At 50.1% G+C, this 22,660-nt stretch overlaps 2 protein-coding genes across 2 annotated transcripts in view; one reads left to right on the forward strand and one right to left on the reverse strand.

Moving 5' to 3' along the window:
* Nucleotides 1-22,660, forward strand: part of LOC139329507 (E3 ubiquitin-protein ligase RNF123) — a 79,770-nt gene that overhangs the window by 35,880 nt on the left and 21,230 nt on the right. The window lies entirely within an intron of this gene.
* On the reverse strand, nucleotides 17,147-18,923 carry amigo3 (adhesion molecule with Ig-like domain 3). The gene has a single exon (XM_070959327.1). It carries the CDS (start codon nucleotides 18,837-18,839, stop codon nucleotides 17,202-17,204), a length of 1,638 nt encoding a protein of 545 aa, XP_070815428.1. The 5' UTR covers nucleotides 18,840-18,923; the 3' UTR covers nucleotides 17,147-17,201.

Genomic DNA, 22,660 nt, shown 5'->3' on the forward strand with positions numbered 1-22,660 from the left:
CGTTGCCGTGTGTTAGCTAACAGAGGACACGTTGTTGTGTTAGCTAACAGAGGACATGTTGTTGTATTAGCTAACAGAGGACATGTTGTGTGTTAGCTAACAGAGGACACGTTTTTGTGTTAGCTAACAGAGGACATGTTGTGTGTTAGCTAACAGAGGACATGTTGTGTGTTAGCTAACAGAGGAGGCGTTGCCGTGTGTTAGCTAACAGAGGACATGTTGTTGTGTTAGCTAACAGAGGACATGTTGTGTGTTAGCTAACAGAGGACACGTTTTTGTGTTAGCTAACAGAGGACATATTGCTGTGTGTTAGCTAACAGAGGACATGTTGTTGTATTAGCTAACAGAGGACATGTTGTTGTGTTAGCTAACAGAGGACATGTTGTGTGTTAGCTAACAGAGGACATGTTGTGTGTTAGCTAACAGAGGAGGCGTTGCCGTGTGTTAGCTAACAGAGGACATGTTGTTGTGTTAGCTAACAGAGGACATGTTGTGTGTTAGCTAACAGAGGACACGTTTTTGTGTTAGCTAACAGAGGACATATTGCTGTGTGTTAGCTAACAGAGGACATGTTGTTGTATTAGCTAACAGAGGACATGTTGTTGTGTTAGCTAACAGAGGACATGTTGTGTCTTAGCTAACAGAGGAGGCGTTGCCGTGTGTTAGCTAACAGAGGACATGTTGTGTGTTAGCTAACAGAGGACATGTTGTTGTATTAGCTAACAGAGGACATGTTGTGTGTTAGCTAACAGAGGAGGCGTTGCCGTGTGTTAGCTAACAGAGGACACGTTGTTGTGTTAGCTAACAGAGGACATGTTGTTGTATTAGCTAACAGAGGACATGTTGTGTGTTAGCTAACAGAGGAGGCGTTGCCGTGTGTTAGCTAACAGAGGACATGCTTGCTAAACGGCGTTGTGGGAGACGGCCCCTTCAGGCCACCGTACTTTAATGTGTGTCCACTGTGAGGCTGTGGAGGATTATTTGGATCAGAGTGTCCTGAAGCAGCTGAAGGTCGTCCGTCTCCGTGGGTAACTGGATAATTATCTGTGGAGAATAACGTTTACGCTCCTCAGTTCAATAAAGCTTTATTTATCTGTGGACGGACAGACGGACGCAGCAGCTCACGCACACACGGTCAAAGACGGTCAACTGCAGGTGTCACCACGCCGTCTGGACGCTCACGCCGTTTCCTGGTTTCACGGCAGATCGCGTCCTTTGAGTCCAGACCTTCACAGCAGACTGAAGCTCAGTCTCAGTGGGAGCTCGTAGGTGTTTCTGAGGTTTCTCCTCCTCTTCCTCAGCTCTTTAAAAGCCTCTTGGATGAGCTGAAAGTCATCGTCACAAAGCTGAAAACAGCCTGTTTCTCTGAGATACGATGGAGAGTAAAGCAGCAGCAGGATATGAAGGAGTTCAGTGAGCTCCAGCTGAAACATCTGCAGCAGTGAAATGCAGCAAACACACGAATGCAGCAGCAGCGCTCAGCCGGGACGTTGATCGATGGCCTCTCGCCGTCCCTCGCCGGTTAATACGTGTGACTCAGCAGTTTGTAATTCCCCGGCTCATCTCGGTCGGCCTTATCGCGGCCGTGCCGGTGGAGTGGCGTGGTGAGTCACCGATTAATGGATGTGAGTAATGTGAAGGCGATGCTGCTCTTCATCAGCAGTGTCCCACAGGCCCGATGGCAGCAGCTGAAGTCTCGCGTGCTGACTGTGGTCGTTATGGAGGACGGCTGAACGGCGTCTGTGGTCGTTATGGAGGACGTCTGAACGGCGTCTGTGGTCGTTATGGAGGACGTCTGAACGGCGTCTGTGGTCGTTATGGAGGACGGCTGAACGGTGTCTGTGGTCGTTATGGAGGACGGCTGAACGGTGTCTGTGGTCGTTATGGAGGACGGCTGAACGGCGTCTGTGGTCGTGATGTCCAAACTGAAACACCCGAGCATCCGTCCACAACCACAGAGCGTGAGCACACGGCGGTCAGAGCGCCGCGGTGTCGCCAGCGGTGATCACAACACTGAACGCCATCAAACATTTCACGTGGTCACCTCCTCCACTCGTGTCATCGCTCTTTATTACATCTTTATTTTATTATATTCCAGGTAAAATATCTGTTTTCAAGAAGTTTGTGAAAATCTTTCTGTTCTTTCTGCAAATACACTTTTCTATGAAATGTGAAATAAATGAAGCAAATCGATGGATCATCAACGGCAAGTTGACCTGAGACTTGATGGTTTTGAGACTATGGTCTGGACTCTGGACTCGGTCTGGACCTGGTCTGGACTTGGTCTGGACTCTGGACCTGGTCTGCAGTGACCTGTGTGTGTACTGGTCAGTAGTTTTCTTTGGGCGTTGCTGATTCAGGTTGAACTGGTATTTGAAAGGTGTGTACAGTGTGTATTTGTACAGCGAGTACCCGTGCACAGTCTGTGGTAGAGGGACGTGGCGCGGTGCGTTTGAGGGACGCTGTGATGTGTTTGTCTCTGTCGGCTGAATAAAGGCCTGAGATGGAGGATGTGTGGTCAGTGAGTGTCGCTGATGGGACACCACAGGAAGACGTCCTGTCCATTAATGGACTCTGTGACCAGTAACGTCATTATTGAAATGAGTGAAGACATTAGTGAAGGGCTGCTGGGGGGGGGGGGGGGGGGGAGAGGCGGACCTCCACATGATGTTTGCTTAAACACAACAGCAGAAAGTGACCAGAGCAAACACGCACTCCTTACCCATAATCCACCTGTCTTCTCTTAGTTAATGAGTGAGCGATGGAGCAGAGGAGGACGGAGCGCTTCCACACAGCGAGGAGGTGCTGCAGAGGAGGCGCTCGTCTCGGTAGCTAACGGTGCGTTCACTGTCCTCTGAAGTAACACTCAGGTACTTCTGCTAGCTGCACATGCTGACGATGGCGTAGTACTTACTCTCTGCTCTCGTGTATTTGAGACACCACAACTCGAATATACTGAGTGTCACGTTTACAACCAACCTGCTGCGACCGCTTACAGATTCTCAACTACGATTGGCCGCTCAGTGTCCAGGGGAGGGTCCTGGAGCAGAAGGTAACACGGCAGGTGAGGCTGAATGAACGTGACGTCCTGACAGAGTTCAACAGTTTATTTACTGAGAGACACAGAAGGAAACGTGTTGAATGTCTCTCGTGGACTCGTCAGGGAGCTTCGCGCTGTTTCCGTCTTTCACGTCAGACTCGTCTTCATGTCTTCACCTCGGGCCATGAGGACGTTCTGTGTGTGTTGTCTCTGTGACAGGAAGTCTCACACCAACAGGACGACTAACATCAAGCGTCGTCCATGAGATGATGGAGGAGCTTGCGTCGTATTATCATAGTTAGCATGGTTTTCCCAGCATGCACTGCTGGGCCCATCCATCACTTCATCCATTCCTTTCATCTCGTTCATTCACTCCTTCATCCGCGGCACCCAGCGCAGCGTCTCTCCTGCAGGACATTTGTCTTTCTCACTGGAGCAGATGGACAAAAACAGACTCTCTGGACAAACGGATGGGACAGACGCCCTCAGGTGACTCTGTGAATGTCCCCGTTCAGCATGTGGACGGCGGACTGTCCAGAGAGCCGTGAATGCAGCTGGAGAAACACGGAGGCTGTGGCGTGAAGAGCAGGCGGAGTGTTTCCCTCTGTGCGTCTCCGAGCTGATTAATTGAACGAGCACTCGTCCTCTGAACAGCCTCAAGCTGTCTTCAGCTAATTTCACGTCCTAATGCAGCTCACACAGCGGCGCCGCTGATGGGCTGTGGCCGCTCGTGGCTGCTCAAGTGTTTGCACATAATAAATCACAGACGAGATGTCCAATAAAGCACCAACCAGCCGGAGACAGGAGGGGCGGTCTCCAGGTGACCCGTTAGGGTCCAACACAGACACGACTGATGCTGGTGTCACCAGGTGGGAAATTAGAGGACACAGAAGGATGCCGTTAAAAGACCAATCGGCTGTAAGTGTCCCCCCAGGCCGAACCCACCAATGCAGCTGTGTACAGAGACACCTGCAGACACCCACAGACAGACACCTGCAGACACCTGCAGACACCCACAGACAGACACCCACAGACAGACACCTGCAGACACCCACAGACAGACACCCACAGACAGACACCCACAGACAGACACCTGCAGACAGACACCTGCAGACACCCACAGACAGACACCTGCAGACACCTGCAGACACCCACAGACAGACACCTGCAGACAGACACCCACAGACAGACACCTGCAGACAGACACCTGCAGACACCCACAGACAGACACCTGCAGACACCTGCAGTCTGTCTGTCTGTCTGTCTGTCTGTCTGTCTGTCTGTCTGTCTGTCTGTCTGTGGCAGGCAGATCCAAACCATCAGTGTGTGAGCTGGTCTCTGTCTGACTTCCTGTCTGTGTCTTGAAGGCGTCGTGTCCTCACTGGAGCGTTTGTCAGGGACTATTTTCAGCGGCGGATGAAGACTAACATTCATTTCACTGTTAAACACCTTCTGTAGGTTTGTCTTGACGTCCGTCAGTGATGGACAGAGGTCCATGTGGAGCTCCACCACAGTGATGGAGGCTCACTCACCTCCACCTTCAGCTCCATCTGTGTCTCCTCCTGTCCTCGTCTGTCTGAGGCCTTTTTGACTTTGTTGCTTTAAATCTCTCAGTTGCTTCATCACCTCCTCCTCCTCTCTCCTCCTCCTCCTCCTCCTCCTCCTCCCTCCTCCTCCCTCCTCCTCCTCCCTCCTCCTCCTCTCTCCTCCTCCTCTCTCCTCCTCCTCCTCCTCCTCCTCTCTCCTCCTCCTCCTCCTCCTCCTCCCTCCTCCTTGCCGTCACTGATGGCCCTGAATGGTGATGTGCAGTAGATTTCATCTGTCCATTGTGTCCCCCCCCCCCCCCGTTCACATCAGGACTATTATCAGCCCTCTGCCCCCGCCACATTGTAGAAAATCAATGGTGCTAATTATTGTCCATTACCTCGGGCCGAAAGACATCAGGAGCAGCTCGCAGCCATCCGCAGATTAGATTGAGACCGAGGCTAATTAGCTTAGCAGCTCTGGACCATGAGAGGCCTGGACTCGGGGGACGTTCAGCTCGGCCTGCTGTGATCTTATTGCTCTGTGCGATGGCTGCTCATCCTCTCAGCTGGAGGATTGTCTTTCACTGCGTGTCCCGCTCAGTCTGGGAGGGTCAGTGTTTTCAGGGATGTTTCCCTCCACGGTCGGCACGGTGCCTCGTCCTCGCTCCGACAGAGACATGCTACTCACAGTATGTCTTCATTTGGGACTTGGAGACATGTTGGACAGTCACAGTGTTCAGACCTGCAGAGGAAGTACTGAGAAAAGTGCCAATAAACGTGAACAAATATCTGAGCAGTCCAAGAGGACACGTCTCTATGGCGATGACAGCGTGACGTCAAAGGGTCAGGGTGGACGTCTCACTTCAGGCGTCATGGTAACGTGTCAGCCTGTTTGATGCAGATCTGATCCTGAGTCAGCTGAAGCCATGCTGACTTGTCCTGAGCTCCTCTGGTTCAAACAGGGGTTCCAGCTGCAGGATGACACTTCTGCATGCTGTGACTAACATGCCTGTCGCCATAGCAACAGCAGCGTATGACTGTTTCTGTGTGAGTCTGAAGGTCGTTTCATTATTTCTGTCTTCCTTATTTGATTTCAGTGTTAGAGACGCTCGCCTGCAGCTTCAAGTCTCGTGTTAGAAGAACGAGTCGTGACACAAAGTGACCTTCTCAACACCTTTAATGACATCACAGCAGTGCAGGTACATTCAGACTGAGGCAGGTTTCGCGTCTCCACGGTCGAGTCAGCTGTGACCAAATGCTGTGATCACATGATTTGCGGTCCGTCGAGCTGTCCCTCGTTCCTGCAGTCGTTAACGCTCATCGTGTAAATCATCTCTATCTACTCTTTGTTTAGCACTGGTTAGCCAATGTTAGCATGCTACCAGCTGAACTACAGCGGTGAGCCTCTTGCTAGCGTCTTGACAGTGTGCTCAGTGTCTGAACTGACGAGATGCTGAAGGATCACCTGTAACCTGGAGCTCAGGTGAGGGCTTCAGATTAATCTGTTCTTCATCATCTTCAGACTTTCAAGCCTACAGCTAATCCACTTCATGCATTCATTCTGAGATGAATTCATTCTTTAATGAGTCCACACATTCATTCATTCACTCACTGGTTTGTGTAGTGTTTCTGTGTGTGTTTCTGCGTGTGTGTTTTGTTCACGTTGGGCTGTAAAATGACTCTCCTTCTTCTTCTTTGGTCGTTCGGTGCAGTAACTTGATGAAGGTCCAGACGAGCTGTGAGCTTGAATGGTTTGTCACATTGTGACAAGTGCGTGCGTGCGTGCGTGCGTGCGTGCGTGCGTGCGTGCGTGCGTGCGTGCGTGTGTGTGCATGCGTGCGTCAACAGGAAGTCAGCGGCTTGGCCACAGGAAGTTGTTACTGAGGTCATCTGCAGGTGTGACTCTTCAGTGAACAGACTTGCCACAGGAGGTTAGCTTAGCCTGCGTTAGCTTACAGCAGATATACTGTTTGAGCATCAGCTACAAGTCGGCCAATCAGTGACAGTAAATGTCTGGTGGATCGTTTATTTATGTCACATGTTCCTGTTTAAAATGTGAAACTATTGGCCAACGAATCGACTGTTTTTATATCAGCCAAATATGAGCGTGAAAGAGGACAACCAGAAGTCCTCCAGGTGACTCACACCGTCGTTTGATTGGCTACAGACAGTTCAGTGTGAGTGTGTGTGAGTGTGTGTGTCTTTGCTGGTGCTGAAGCAGATTTCCTGCCTTCCTGGTGGTCTTCTGTTACCGTGGAAACGACAGACTGGAAGGTGGGAGACGCCGATGGTCAGACTGAAGAGGAAGTTCTGAGGAAAGCAAGATGGAGAGAAGACGGGAGGAGGAGGAGGAGGAGGACAGGAGGAAGGAGCAGGTCAGAGGGTGCAGAGTCAGGCGGAGTGACAGCTGGTTCAGGTGGAGGCTCACAGGTGGAGGCTCTCAGGGCTGAAGCAGAGAGTAGAGGTTTGATGGATAGATCTGAGGGAGGGAAAGATCACAGAGGAGGAGGTGGAGGAGAGGGAGGCTCAGTTTGATGAGGAGTATGAAACAAAGTGGATGTGGTGAGAGGACAGGGAGGAGGAGGAGGAGGAGGAGGAGGAGGAGGAGGAAGAGACAGAGTGAGTGACACATTCTTATCAAGTTAGACAGTTGAAGTGAAACAGGAAGTACTGAAGACATTCACAGCAGGCGACGCTGTCCTCAGGCACGACTCTCATTTATTTGTCCTGTGAGCTGCACACGTGGACAAATGTGAACGCTGTCTCAGTCGACTGGTCTGGAGACGTCTGAGCAGCTGTCCACAAGCCAAAGACCTGGGGCCTCATTTAGAAAATTTGCTTACGCACAAAACGGGGCTTGAAAGTTACGTACGCAACTTCCTACGCAAAGGTTGCGATTTATAAAAGTAAACTTAGCGTGAGGATGTGCGCACCGGTACGCCATCTTTGATGCTTGCGTACGAACATTTTGGAGACGAGGAACTGGCGGTGCAGACGGTGAGGTGGTGAATTGAAGCCAAATTGATCTCATACATTTAATGTCATCACATATCAGACTTATAGACCGTAATCATAAACAGCCAAGTCTGCAGTGTTAGAGATGTGTTCCTTTAGTGAGGCCTACTGCTGTATGCTCAGTGTTCATATATCATACTTCCATCTTCAGATGATACAGAGCGGTGGATGGCACTGATGGATTAGTGTTAAATCTGACAAGGTGTGTAACAATCATGCAGTTTGCTGAGTAAGCATATAAACAGTGCGGTGACACTCGTGCGTGATGCTGCACAATGGATGCGCTGGCACTGCTGGAAGATCACGCAAATGGTAGGATGAGGATGGAGAGTTTTAGGGACCACGGAGATTTCCTGGTCCATGATGATGACTGGCTAATGAGCCGGTTTAGATTCCCTCGAGCGGTGCTCTTGGATCTGTGTGCTGAACTGGGCCCAGTGTCAGATAGACCCACCCGCCGGAACCCGTACCAAGGATCGAGGCTATCTTGGTGTCCAGCGGTGGGGGCTCGGGTGCGCCCTTGCCCCCACCAGTGGCAGATGCGCTTCGACAGTGTCATGCCACTTTCTTCTTGGCCTCCACCTTCACATCCGACCACTTCTTTTTCATTTCTGCCTCTGATCGCTCTGTAGCACTGGAACTATTCACTGCGGTGACGACGTGCTGCCACTCTTTTTTTTTTTTTTTTTTTCGTGACGCCACTACTGTGGCCACCAAACAAAATATCCTTTCTGGCCTCCACCTCACCCACAAGCACCTCGATTTCAGTCTCCGTAAAATTTCTTTTCCTTTTCTCTGCCATGATCGAATGTAAATGCCATTGATCAGCAGGCATATTTATCTGCAAAGACATTCATGAGGTACTTTGCATTGACCCTTCATGGTAAAATGTGGGTCTGTCGGGGGCGGGATGTGAGGTGAATACACCTGCGCAATCTTCCAGGTGGAGTGTGATTTATAAAGGGAAAATTGCGTGCAGGTGTGAGTACGCACGGTGTTGTAAATCCGAATATTTTTTTGACGTACGCCATTTCCAGCTTTTGGGCGTACGCACACTTTTAGTGTGGATTCTACGTAATGTGTTATAAATGAGGCCCCTGTAGTTTACTGTGGTGTTGGACACCAGGACACTCCTGAGAAGCTGCCTGAACAATGACTAAAATGATTAAATGATAGATGTCAGTCCAGTCTTCGTCTCTTTTAGCTCTGTGTTTGGTCTCCTCCACCTCCTGAGGGACATATCTGCTCTGTAGCTGCTAAATGCTAAATGTCCACCAGCTGGTCTCTGATCAGTCTGTCTGCTGTTTGCTGCTCAGCAGGAAGTGAACTGAGGATTTTTACAGCTGTTATTGTGAAAGTGACGCCGTGAGAGCAAACAGGAAGAGAGAAGTCTGTCCGACAGATAAACGTTGAGCTGAACGTCTCTTTGAAGCTCTGAAAAGACGAACGAAGCTGCAGATTCTCTAGCAGAGACACCAACACACTCACCTCTAACACTGCTGTCCACGTCGTCGTGTTCGCTTTAACGTGTTGGTTGATTCATTACATTAAATCTGTCTACAGGCTAAAATCATAGCAGCTGATGCTCTGCTGTGCTGGAATAAACGCCTTCAGATGGCGGATAGATGGACACGCTGGACAGTCTTTGGCACAACAGCAGTAGTCACTTGGCTCTGCGGCGCGTTCACAGATGGAGCCAGAAACAGCTAACATGCTAAATAAATGAGCGCTGGGCTGCGATCGCATCGACTGTCATTAATACTCTCCATGTGATTCATTTGTTGAGCGACTGGACATTTGTTTGATGGAGTGCAGCCTGCAGGACCTGGAGTCACTGGAAATGAAGTAATGATTCTTCAGTCCTGCTTTCATTTCAGCTGCTGGTTCCTTTCTTTATTTCTTTGACTTCCTCAGAAAGACAAATTTAGCAAACGCTTCCTAAACATTGTACAGATGTATAGAGTTTCTGTTCATCATTGATTGATCTGCTGATCAATGGATTCATGTCAGAAAATCATGGAAAATAATAATATATAATAATGAAAGTCATATTTAGCCACATGAAAGATAATGTATTCACAGAAGTTGTTCTATTCCACCGTCAGCCCAAAGACATAAAAATACAAAATAAATAAAATAAAATATATATTTATATATTAGACAAAGGAAAGCAGCAAGCGTCACTTTTTCAAGCAGGAAACAGCAACAAAACAAACAATACAAACTGAAAGGTTTGATAAAAACACTTCCCTACATCCCACCCACCTGTTTAGCTAGCTGTCTAAAGGCTAATGCTAATGCTAACATATGCTAATGCAACCTTCACATTTGTTCGAGTGTAAATTCAGTGCATTGGTGGAAGTGGGCAGTGTGTGTGTGTGTGTGTGTGTGTGTGTGTGTGTGTGTGTGTGTGTGTGTGTGTGTGTGTGTGTGTGTGTGTGTGTGTGTGTGTGTGTGTGTGTGTGTGTGTGTGTGTGTTTTAACGCCCCTGAAACAGAATGTGATCAGTGTTGATCAGGTGTGACAGACTGAACGATTGATGAAGAGTGTTTGTTTTCCAGTTTTCTGGACCTTTATAAGCAGTTGGACTGAAGACTGCTGTCTGCTGGACTGGACGTGAGCAGCTGCTTGGAGCTGCAGCCCTTTCTGTTGAAGAGAAGTGGATCAGACTTTGTTTTAGACCCAATCAGTGGCAGCATTATTTCTAACTATGTTTAGACATGACACAGATGACATGTGGACGCTCAGTGTCTTGTGTCTCGTGTCTCTAACTGGTTTCACATCTGTTAGGATCATAAATGATTTAACTGTTGACACCAAAGTGGTACCTTCTCGTCAGTAGTTTGTTGGTGCCGTCAGAGGCAGATTTCTCCTGCGGTCTTTTATTTACTGTGTGGTTTTCATGAATAATTGGTGAGAGATGTTTTAGTGGAGAGACGGGATGGCGATTCCTTCTTAATGGAGGCTGAAACAGTTTGTTGAGGTTCAGTCGTATAAACAGCGTCTCCGTCCTGCGGTGTGTATTAAGCTCGGTGCTTCATGGGCTCAGGACTCCTTCAATCACTGCTCACTTGTACCAAGTCGTGTTTTGGCCACAAGCCTGAAATGCAAAGCTTTGCTGCAGTTCAAAGTCAGGAGCTGTTGACTTATGACAGCATGAATGTGTCCAGCTGTCAGTCCAGGTGTGATGTCACCACACCGCCGCCCTGACAGGACTGTGGACTCGGTCCATTGTTGGCTGACTGTGTGTATTTTACTGTTAACTGGTTTCAGACGATTGAAGGACGACCTTCATCTGTTGGCGGCGATCAGTACTAATGTCTGTGCTTCCACTGTCAGAGTGAACGCCTGAACCAGCCTCCAGATTCATTTGTTCATCTGTGTAACAACGATGTTTAGAGTATTTTACCGTTGAATGGATCTCGTTAATGTAGTGAGAAGAGCATTGGCCCGAGAACGGACCCCTGAGGTACGCCGGTCTGAATCCTCGAGGTAGCTCTGAAACCAGGAGGCTGCAGGGTCATCAAGACCATGTGACTCTCTCCATTAAACGAACTGTTCGAGGTCTGCTTATCCTGGACCTCCTTTAAGTGAACGTACTCGTCTTCTCTTCGTCTGCTCAGCTTTGCCAGCACTCTGCTGCTATGTCTTCATTCAGACCAAACGTGTCCTTTTCCACGTTTCACTCTGGTTTTCATGTGCGCTAACCCTTCCTTAATGTTTGTTCCTCCCTGTCTGATTCTGTTTTAAGCTGCTGAAGCTCAGCACAAACACTCAAACGCACTGTCTTCCTCAGTCTTTCCGTTTTTGTTGCTTTTGTCTCATTTTCTGACCTCGGCCTTCTTAACGCTCGAGTCGACCAACAGCTGAAGTGTTGATGTGGTCTCGTTAGCATCATGTCCAGCGTCGACACAGTTATCTGAGGTTTGAGAAGAAAATCCACACAGGACCTCAGCAGCATCAACCTGTGAATATGTCCTCTGGCCCAGCTTCTTTTCAGCCGCTCAGTCGATGTAGACATCAGCTCTGAAGTCTTTTCTGGCTGGACTCTGATCAGCTGGTTGATGCCTCTCGCTCATACAAAAGGTCGCTCGGTGTCCTGGCACACTTTGAATTTCAGGCTTTGAGATGTGTGAGTGGGCGTCTGCATGTGTTGGTGTGAAACACACAGTGGAGCCTCCGTCATGCTTCAGGCGGTCGGCTGTGGACAAATGTCCGTCAGGACTGTGACCACGTCGACGCATGTCCGTCTCTGTTTGCAAGACGAAACATGCAGTGAAGAAAGCCGAAGACAGAACAAACAGCCAAACGACATTTGTTCTTTGGGCTCATGAGCAGCTCGTTGTGTTCGCGACCCGCCGAAACGTCAACTGTTGTTTGTTGATTTTCTGCAACGCCAAAGCATTTCACTCTTGCTCCGAGGCGGCAAGGCTCACAGGTGTCATTAAAGACGGCCTTCAGTTTGCCGCCAGTGGCTGTTTGACACGGCCCCGTTCTTGACAGAGCCTTGCTGTGGTTCTAGTGTTCTCCTGTTGTGTAGCGTAGCCTCAGTTAGCCTGCTGTCACAGCAGGTTCAGCGTCGTCACAAACACAACAGGAACGAAGACGCACGCCATCATCAGCGGACAGAACATTTAACAGAAGGACATTTAACCAACGTTCAAGTGACGTTCGGATGCTCCAACTGTTGAAGGAACGATGGTGGTTCTGACCAGTCTGGACCTGGAAACCAGTTTAAGACCGGCCCTCGGCGCTCAGTCTTTGATAAGGTTTGAAGAAGAGAAGGGTAAGAATACCGGGCGCTCTTTCTTCTGTTCATCCAGAAACAGAAAGCGTCTCCTTTGACGTCTCGTCTCCTTTGATCAGATGTTTACTGTCCAACCGCTTTTGAATCAGGTGTTGACTTGTTCTGAAGCGAAAGCCGAACACGAGGGAAGACCTCATGAATGTTTGATGGCTGCTCTGCCCTCCATTTCATGTAAGTGCATCAGAGTGAGATCAGCCCTCACTTCCCCGTCCATTAACCCTTTGAGCTGCTGAGACGTCAGACTGTCGGACTGTTGGACAGAACAGAGACAAACGAGAAAGCTCTTTCTTCTATTTCTGTCACTTTTCATGAACATGTGCTCTGTTATACCCAAACAGCATCACGTGTCTGTTCACATTCTCAGTGCAGTGAGACGTTCCTGTGGACCGGTTCCTCTGAGGAACCGTCCGGTCCAGTCTGGTTCTCGGTTCGTCAGCTCGCCCAACATCCTGAAACAGCTGACTGGTGATGATCATCAGTCACCTTCCTGACTGGTTTAGCAGAGATGGAGGTCAGTGATGTCTGATAGCTGCTACTTGTTTCCCCGTGAAGCTCAAACAGTTTGGACGGATCGTCTCTCTGAATCAGTGTCTCAGCTTTTCAGCACCAAACACACATTAAGAGAAACGCAAATGAACAGTTCAGGAACCTCAGAACCACGTGAGGCTTAAGAAAGAAGAACGGTCATGTAATGCATTTACTCGCCTTCGTCTTGCCTCTATATGTGGGAGAGTCACACGATCCAGCTGTACTTCCCATGATGCCTTTGGGTGTATAAACAGGAAGTGTAATGTTACCATGGATTCAGTGAGGTATCCAAGAGCTGGCTTGTATATTTGTTTACATTTAGCTGAACAACTCCCGTTAGCAGCTGGCGTTAGCAGCTGGAGTTAGCAGCTCCTGTTAGCAGCTGGCGTTAGCAGCTGGCATTAGCAGCTCCCGTTAGCAGCTGGCGTTAGCAGCTGGAGTTAGCAGCTCCTGTTAGCAGCTGGCGTTAGCAGCTGGCATTAGCAGCTCCCGTTAGCAGCTTGCGTTAGCAGCTGGAGTTAGCAGCTCCTGTTAGCAGCTGGCGTTAGCAGCTGCTGTTAGCAGCTCCTGTTAGCAGCTCCTGTTAGCAGCTGGCATTAGCAGCTCCTGTTAGCAGCTGGCATTAGCAGCTCCTGTTAGCAGCTCCCGTTAGCAGCTGGTGTTAGCAGCTCCTGTTAGCAGCTGGCATTAGCAGCTCCTGTTAGCAGCTGGTGTTAGCAGCTCCTGTTAGCAGCTGGCATTAGCAGCTCATGTTAGCAGCGTCCTCATGGACGGACAGATTGCTGGATCTCAGTTTAATTTAAGTGATTTGAGCACAAATTGCAGCAATCAGGCCTGTTTTTTAGGCGTTTTGAAGCAGTCCAATCACCTGCATGAGGAGCGTGTCACATGACACACCTGCACACACCTGTCCGTTTAGCTGACACGTTACCTTTAATGTGCAGGTGGATGGTGGTCAGACCGGTTCACAGGTGTAATCCTCTGTGTTTGCAGCAAATCATGTGACTGATGTGTGTGAAGAGCCTCTCTTTAAAATCTCATCCCCTCGCATCATGGCCGTGTGGGCTGTGTGACTTCCTCTTCCTCTTCCTCCTCCTCTTCCTCGTGTGCAAACACAGGCTCTGCGTGATGAGCTGTAATTTATGGCTGCAGAGGATCTTTGTGATGTTGAATAACAGAATGAAGGCAACAGGAAATGAACAGAGAGCAGATGAATGACCCGTCACTGTGTGTGCGTGTGCGTTTCTGTTTGTGTGTTTCTGTGTGTGTGTTTTTGTGTATGTATGTGTGTGTGTTTTTCTTTTTTCTGTGTGTGTGTGTTTCTGTGTGTGTGTGTGTGTGTGTGTGTGTGTGTGTGTGTGTGTGTGTGTGTGTGTGTGTGTGTGTGTGTGTGTGTGTGTGTGTGTGTGTGTTGTGTTTAGGGAGATCACTGTTTGTGTTCTCATCTTTGTTTCGGGTTGATTTTTTTTTCCTGCTCCCCTCCCATACCTCTTCCTCCTCTTCTGCTCCTCTCCCGTGCCTCCCCTCCCATACCTCCTCCTCCTCTTCTGCTCCCCTCCTCCTCCTCTCCTGCTTCCCTCCCGTACCTCCTGCTCCCCTCCTCCTCCTCTCCCGTGCCTCCCCTCCCATACCTCCTCCTCCTCTTCTGCTCCCCTCCTCCTCCTCTCCTGCTTCCCTCCCGTACCTCCTGCTCCTCTCCTCCTCCTCTTCTGCTCCCCTCCCGTACCTCCTGCTCCTCTCCTCCTCCTCTTCTGCTCCCCTCCCGTACCTCCTGCTCCTCTCCTCCTCCTCTTCTGCTCCCCTCCCGTACCTCCTGCTCCTCCTCCCTCTCTGACCTCCCTCCTCCACTCTGATAACTCAGATTCTTCTTCTTATTTCTGTGCATTTGTTGTAGAAACTTTCTTGTTGCTCCTCGCACACGGTTCAGGAGGTTTGGGAGGTCACAGATGAACTTTTTAAAAATGAAAATGAGTTGATGTCTTGGCAGAGAAACACGTCTGAATGACTGAAAGACGTGGGACGTGTGGGGTTCGTCCTCTTTGTCTCTCCCTGCTCTCATCGCTAACTTTATTTTGAAGTTTGTCTCTTTATCTTGATGAATTTGGTTTCAGACAACGTGAATGTTGGTTTAGTAGAATCAGACAGTGTCTCGTGTTGTTGTTATTGTTTGTTTGTGTTTCATGCACCTTCATCCATCACGATACTAAGTGTGTAATAAGACAGAGAAACAGACCTTAAACGTGTCCTGAGCTGCTGCTCTGTGACCTCTGTCCCTTTACAGTGAACTCAGTGTCTTCACTGTGAGCTTCATGAAGAACTTATGGTCCAGCTGTTAAACGTGTGGACATTTGTCCAGTCTGGACAGTAAAGGTAGTGGCTGTTGGGATGCATGCACACACACACACACACACACCAACCAACTTAAGTGTGTCAGTAACAATAAGGAGGCAGACATCGAGGTGGACGGTCCAGATGCAGAGGTTTATTAACACACAGAGGACAGGTGGACAGGAGACAGCAGTGTGAGGACAGGAGATGCAGTGAATTCAGTGAAGACCATTAAAAACAAACACGTCTGCCCTGACTGTGCTGTAGATCGTCCACACAAAGACACGTCCTCATCAGTCGTTGTCACATTTATTGTCTCAGAGTGAATAAGAAATGATCGATTAAAGGTTCGAAAAGAAAGGTCAGCAAAGAAGAGTACGAAGAAGAGTACGAAGAAAAGTATGAAGAAGAGTACGAAGAAAAGTATGAAGAAAAGTACGAAGAAGAGTACGAAGAAGAGTATGAAGAAGAGTACGAAGAAAAGTATGAAGAAGAGTACGAAGAAGAGTACGAAGAAGAGTATGAAGAAGAATATGAAGAAGAGTACGAAGAAAAGTACGAAGAAAAGTACGAAGAAAAGTATGAAGAAGAATACAAAGAAGAATATGAAGAAGAGTACGAAGAAAATTATGAAGAAGAGTACGAAGAAAAGTACGAAGAAGAGTATGAAGAAGAATATGAAGAAGAGTACGAAGAAAAGTACGAAGAAGAGTACGAAGAAAAGTATGAAGAAGAGTACGAAGAAAAGTATGAAGAAGAATATGAAGAAGAGTACGAAGAAAAGTACGAAGAAAAGTATGAAGAAGAATACAAAGAAGAATATGAAGAAGAGTACGAAGAAAATTATGAAGAAGAGTACGAAGAAAAGTACGAAGAAGAGTATGAAGAAGAATATGAAGAAGAGTACGAAGAAAAGTATGAAGAAGAGTACAAAGACTCACAGCGTCTTCATTCAGTCAGTCATCATTTCATTTTGTCTCAACTCCTCTGAACATGACAGTAATCATAAAGGAGGAGGAGCAGGGGGAGGGGGAGCCGGGGGAGGAGGAAGGAGGAGGAGAAGGAGGAGGGTTGGAGGGAAGAGGAGGAGAAGGAGGAGGGTTGGAGGGAAGAGGAGGAGAAGGAGGAGGGGTGGAGGGAAGGGGGGGGGGAAGGAGGAGGAAAGGGGGGGGGGGGGGGGGAGGAGGGGGGAGCAGGGCAGGAGCTCAGAATCAAAGCCTGTCCTAACACAGTGTCTATTTTTACTCTCAGCTCGTCGTCTCGTCTTCACGCTGTGACAGAACGAGACGACGCACTTTGTTTAATCAGCTCCAACAAACGTCTTTCTGTCCGTGTGACACAAGAAGACAAATATTCATTAAAGGTACAAGCCGTGCTTAAAGGGACAGCCCTGTGCGCTCTGAGCAGTAGTCCGTGCTCGCAGTGAAGACGTCCTCTGAGACGTCTTCCTCACTCACTGTCTTTGAACTTCATCTCAAACACCTTCCTGGCTCAGACTTTGAGGCAGTATTTGCAGCTTCTCTCGAGTTCTTGCTATTTTTGGTGTGTTTTAATGCTGACAGGTTTGGACTCGTACTGTCCTCCCTATTCGTCTGTCTTCTTTTCCTCTGTCCTCTCCGTAAGCTCCGTCCCTACCCTGTGGCTCTGTTGGAGCTCATCCTGTCACAGTGCACCGGTTCATGGCTGTGGGGCGTGGTGGGCAGACCTGGGCAAACGATGACCGTAGTAATAGATAAATTTGGTTTTCAGCGGTTTTCGATGTCTTAGAATTGCACTTGATCTGTTTGATGAGGAGAAAGTCTGCCTGTTCAAAGCTCTTAGCTCAGGTTACTGCTGTGCTCAGGTCTAGTGGTGGGTGGGGGGAGGTGGGGATGGTGAGGAGGTAATCAGAGAAACAGGAGGAAGGAAGTGAGAGGTGATGATAGTGCCAGTCTGCGTCTGTCTGTTAGTCCCATTGCTATGGCAACATGATGGGAGTGTCTGAGAAGACAGACATGATGGAGTCTGTCTCCGCTGCCCTCTGCTGAGACTGGCTGTGGAACTTTGAGTGCTGCTCTGCCCCTAGAAGTAAACCTGGCCCCAAGTGTCCTTGCCCCGCCCTGAGTCTGCCATTCTGCTGCTCTTTGATTGGCTCCAGAAAGACCACATGCTTGTTGGTACTGACCTTGCGGCCTGGGCCCTCGGTGGTCACCGGCGGGGTCGGGGTGAGGATGGAGGATTGGGCGCTTGCTGCCCCAGCCTCGTTCCCCTGGCTCAGGGTGGCCGTGGAATGGGCCGGGGCCTTAGGACAGGGAGGGCAGCGGCAGGGTGTCAGGTAGAGGTACATGAGGACCAGCACCAGGCTCACCACACATCCCAGCAGGGTGGTGAATCCAGTGTTGAAGGACTCATGCGGCTCGCTGTCATGGTGCAGCACCACGGTCACGTTGACCTCCCGGGTTTCGTTGCGCTGCTGCTGCTCGTCCAGAGCCATACACCAGTAGATGCCAGAATCATCCGCACCTGCCGCCACGATCTCCAAGCTGCCGTTGGTGTACATCTTTAAGGATCCGTTGTTTCCTGGCGGTGCCACATACTCCTGATTCGGTGACACCCAGAGAAAGGTGACGTGCCGTCCGGAGAGCGTGGTCACACAGTGCAGCAGCAGCGCCGTTCCCGCCTTCACTGAAACGCTGCTGTCCTGCTCCGTCAGCAGCCCGCTCGTCGCAGTCAGGTTGCATTTTTCAAAGTAGCGGGAATGCTTGAAGAAGCGCACGGTACCTTTCTGCTTTCCGTAGACCAGACAGGTGTGCTCCTGCCTGAAGTCTGTCACTGAGGTGAAGTTTCTCTGCTCCCAGTACCGGAACAGTCCATACATGGAGCACTCACACACCAGGGAGTTGTTGTGAAGGTAGAGACCTCTCTTCACTGAACTGGGTAAGTTTGATATGTCCTCCAGGGGTAGTTTGGGCAGCCGGTTTGAGGACAGGTCCAGCATGGACAGGTGAGGGTGGCTGTGCTCTTGGATGGAAAAGAAGGGGAAGTCAGTGAGACGGTTATGACTGAGGTAGGCCTTGCGGAGGCTGCCCAGTCCATCGAGAGCTCTGCTCTCCACGTGGACAATGCGGTTGTTGAACAGCAGCAGTTCCTCCAATCCTGGCAAATCTAGGAAGTAATGCTGCTCCAAAACATGAAGCTGATTGGACGACAGGTCCAGGTGTCGGAGCAGAGTCCCAGAGGTGTTTTGAAATGCCCCCGGGTGAATAGTTGTCAGCTTGTTGTGCGCCAACCTTAATATCTCCAATCGATAAAGTCCTTCAAAGCTGCCCCCCTCCAGCTGCTCAATCCCGTTATGGCTGAGGTCCAGAGTGACAGCCGAGACGGGCATGTCTCCAGGGACCCGCTCCAGTCCCATGGCCGTGCAGCTGAGGATGTCCGAGGCACAGAGGCAGCTGCCTGCCCGGGAGGGGCCCTGAGACAGGCAGATGGCAGCCTGGACCGGGCTCGGCTCTGGGAGCTCTAGACAAACGAGCAACAGGACGACAGACCACCACGACGGGGATGCTGGCGCCACCCCACCCTGCAGGAAACCACCGCTAGCAACAACACACGGCATGACGGCAGCGGCAGGCTGTGGACATCAGATCTGTCCCAGGCGTCTCTTTGTGATCCAGCTTACATGTCAGTTACTTTAGATGTTTTTCACATCCTTCACGGCCGCGATTCTTCTCGTTTTGATGGAATTTTCACGACACATAAATGAACTCCTGACAAACTAACATGAGATCGTACATACAAGTTTTTCATCTGATCTCTTTACATGCTGAATATTGAAACACAGCGTTTCCTGTTTGTGTTTACCTTCCTGCTTCAGTGCTTCACTCAGAGTCTGTTTTCACTGGAAGCTGCTGAAGCTGCAGGCCATGAAGGAGAGTCAGCGTAACGTATGCTCGCTCGCCTCCAGCTCGTGCTCCGCCATCATTGTTTATTTTGTCAAACCGGGTTAATGTTGAATGAGGCGACTGCATCTGCATCCACCTGCCAACACAGCCGCCATCTGCAGAGGGCAAACAGGAAAAAGAGAGGTGTGTAAACAAACCACTTCCTTCTGTCCTCCGTCTGTTGGGCAGGGTGGAGGTGAGCAGATGGAGACAAATCCAGCTCTGAGTTTCTGCTCCGGGGCGCTCAAGATGAGATAAAGGGACGTGTTTTGGCAATAATGTGTAAAGTGACGGATGGAGCGCAGTGACGGAGCGCAGTGATGGAGCGCAGTCAAAGTCCAGGAAGTGGAAACAGAGGAGGAAACAGGGTGAAGAAGCTGTGCAGAGCGTTCAGAGACGCTCAGTCCTCCAGCACACACACACACACACACACACGTCCTCTCCTCAATCTGCTGAGTTGATGTGTTGATGACTTTGACTTCCTGTCGTCTCGTGACGTCTTGGCGGCTCGAAGTTTCCCGCAGCAGCTGATTGGCTCTCGTCCTCCCTGTCGTGCTGCAGGAGCGTCGTCGTGGTCGTAACGTGTCTTTGTTTTCACACCAAGTCGGCTTTTGTGAATCAGGGCTCCAGCTGTCTGCCGCCCACGGCCCGCCCCGGGTCCCGGATCAGATTTTCAAAGCAGTCAGCGTCCTGTCCACTCCACTACTCGTCACGGGCAGCGGCAGACACTCGCGGCGTCCTCTCTCTCATCTGAGCTGCTCCTCGTCTTTTCCCTCGTGCTGCTTCCTGATTGGTTTCCATCTCTGTCTTTGTGGCCGTGCTTCAAAAGGCTTCACATGAAGACAAACATGCAGCGGTGGACAGTGAGGAGGACGCGGCACAGATTCACAGACCAAGTTGTGATGCTCATCTCCAGATGTGTGTGTGTGTGTGTGTGTGTGTGTGTGTGTGTGTGCGCGTGCTGCTTGCTTCCTGATGTGAGTATTGAAGCTCGGCCGGCTGCAGTCGCTGCTGCCTCCCGTCTGTTCAGCGCTCGCTCTCAGCTGCCTCTTCTGGTGCTTTCCCAGCTCCTCCTCTCTTCCTCTCCTCCACTCTGGTTTAATCCTCCTCCCCCTCGCTCTCCTCAGCATCCTCCGCCCATCTCAGACCCTCCTCCTCCTCCTCCTCCTCTTCTCCTTTTACTGCTTCACTCACTTTCTGTCTATTTCTGTTTCAGTCTCTCTCTCTCTCTCTCTCTCTCTCTGTCTCTCTCTGTCTCTCTCTCTCTCTCTCTCTCTCTCTCTGTCTCTCTCTCTCTCTGTCTCTCTGTGTCTCTGTCTCTCTCTCTCTCTCTCTCTGTCTCTCTGTGTCTCTATGTCTCTGTCTCTGTCTCTCTCTCTCTCTCTCTCTCTCTCTCTCTCTCTCTCTCTCTCTCTCTATGTGACTCTGTCTCTCTCTCTCTGTCTCTCTGTGTCTCTGTCTCTCTCTCTCTGTCTCTCTGTCGCTGTCTCTCTCTCTCTCTCTCTCTCTCTGTCTCTCTCTCTCTCTGTCTCTCTGTGTCTCTCTCTGTCTCTCTCTCTCTCTCTCTCTCTCTCTCTCTCTCTCAGGCTCTCTGTCAGAGCTCTTTTCTGATTGGCCGGTGTGATTGTGTGCACTCTCAGCTGATGATTTTCTTTAAGTCAGCAAAAACAATAGAAATCAATTGTTTCAGTGGGGGGGGGGGGGGGCAGAGGGCTGATAGGTGCACCTGCACCGGCGAAGAGTCACTGGTTAAAAGGAGACACTTGAAGCTTCAGGTGGATTTGACTTTGACCTCCACCTTCCAGTCAGCTGATGTCTTCAGCCGGTCGTCCATCGTGCTCAGACTGGGACTGTCTGCTGTCCGTCAGTGGCTTTGTCCTCTGGCGGCTTTGTCCTCTGGCAGCTTTGTCTTGTCTTCCACAGTTATTCCCCCGAGCTTCACTCGTGTGTCCATGAATAATTTGCCTTCATGAGAAATAATTTGCCCTTTTGTTGGTTTGTAATTAAGAGGGAACAATGGACTCGTGTTGACTCGAGACACGTTGACAAAGACGCAGTCGCTGACATGTCTGTGACTCACGCTGCTCCTCGTCTCATTTCGTCTCGTCGTTGTCCTCTTCATCTATCCTGGTCCTTTTCTCTTCGTTTGGATAAAACCAGGCTAGAGTGATGGAGGATGGAGGAGTGATGGAGGAGTGATGCTGGATGGAGGAGTGATGGAGGAGTGATGGAGGATGGAGGAGTGATGGAGGAGTGATGGAGGAGTGATGAGGATGGAGGAGTGATGCTGGATGGAGGAGTGATGGAGGAGTGATGGAGGAGTGATGGAGGAGTGATGAGGATGGAGGAGTGATGCTGGATGGAGGAGTGATGAGGATGGAGGAGTGATGGAGGAGTGATGGAGGAGTGATGAGGATGGAGGAGTGATGCTGGATGGAGGAGTGATGGAGGAGTGATGAGGATGGAGGAGTGATGGAGGAGTGATGAGGATGGAGGAGTGATGGAGGAGTGACGGAGGATGGAGGAGTGATGGAGGAGTGATGCTGGATGGAGGAGTGATGAGGATGGAGGAGTGATGAGGATGGAGGAGTGATGGAGGAGTGATGGAGTGATGGAGGAGTGATGAGGATGGAGGAGTGATGGAGTGATGGAGGAGTGATGGAGGATGGGGGAGTGATGGAGGAGTGATGAGGATGGAGGAGTGATGGAGGAGTGATGGAGGAGTGATGAGGATGGAGGAGTGATGGAGGAGTGATGGAGGAGTGATGAGGATGGAGGAGTGATGGAGTGATGGAGGAGTGATGGAGGATGGGGGAGTGATGGAGGAGTGATGAGGATGGAGGAGTGATGAGGAGCAGAGCCTCTCTGTGTGAAGTGTCATGGCTGCTGGACTGATAAGGTCACAGCAGATTGTTCTGGAAAATGTCACCATGTTTTCACGTCAGTCCCTCTGGATTCCTCCTGTGAAGGACACAGGTGTCCTCTCAGCAGCTGAATGTCTCCATCCAAAGACCAGGCGGACACGTGGACCTCATGTTTGGACAAAAGGTCGTCATCTTTCATCAGATCTACACATTTTTATTCAGAATGTGAATCTGTGAAGTGACTTACCTGCAGCTGTCAGGTGAGTGCAGGACAGTTAAAAGTCCAACATGTCCTCATGACAGTTTGTGGAGGTGGAGGTCAGAAGTCACAGGATACGCAGTGCACCACCTACCAAGACAGAGAGGTTGGATTGAGAGGCGCCACAGGGGAGACGGGGGGGGGGGGTGATTAGCTGTAACACAGAGACTGAAGGCTCCCCGGATCAGAGAGAGAGACGGACGGACGGAGGGAGGGACGGAGGGAGGGACGGAGATGGTTTCAGCATGACGAGGCAGAAGGAGGTGAGGAGGAGATGAAGGTGGGGTCCATGGAGCTGGGTGTGGGGTCAGGGTGAGGTGGCTGTGAGTGATGAAGGCAGCTCCTCTTCCTTCACTCCAAAGAGCTTCGCTGT

The sequence above is a fragment of the Chaetodon trifascialis genome, chromosome 3, assembly GCF_039877785.1.
Source record: "Chaetodon trifascialis isolate fChaTrf1 chromosome 3, fChaTrf1.hap1, whole genome shotgun sequence".
Lineage (NCBI taxonomy): Eukaryota > Metazoa > Chordata > Actinopteri > Chaetodontiformes > Chaetodontidae > Chaetodon > Chaetodon trifascialis.

Coding starts and splice junctions, on each gene's coding strand:
- amigo3 (XM_070959327.1), bottom strand. CDS start 18,839: ATGCCGTGTGTTGTTGCTAGCGGTGGTTTCCTGCAGGGTGGGGTGGCG.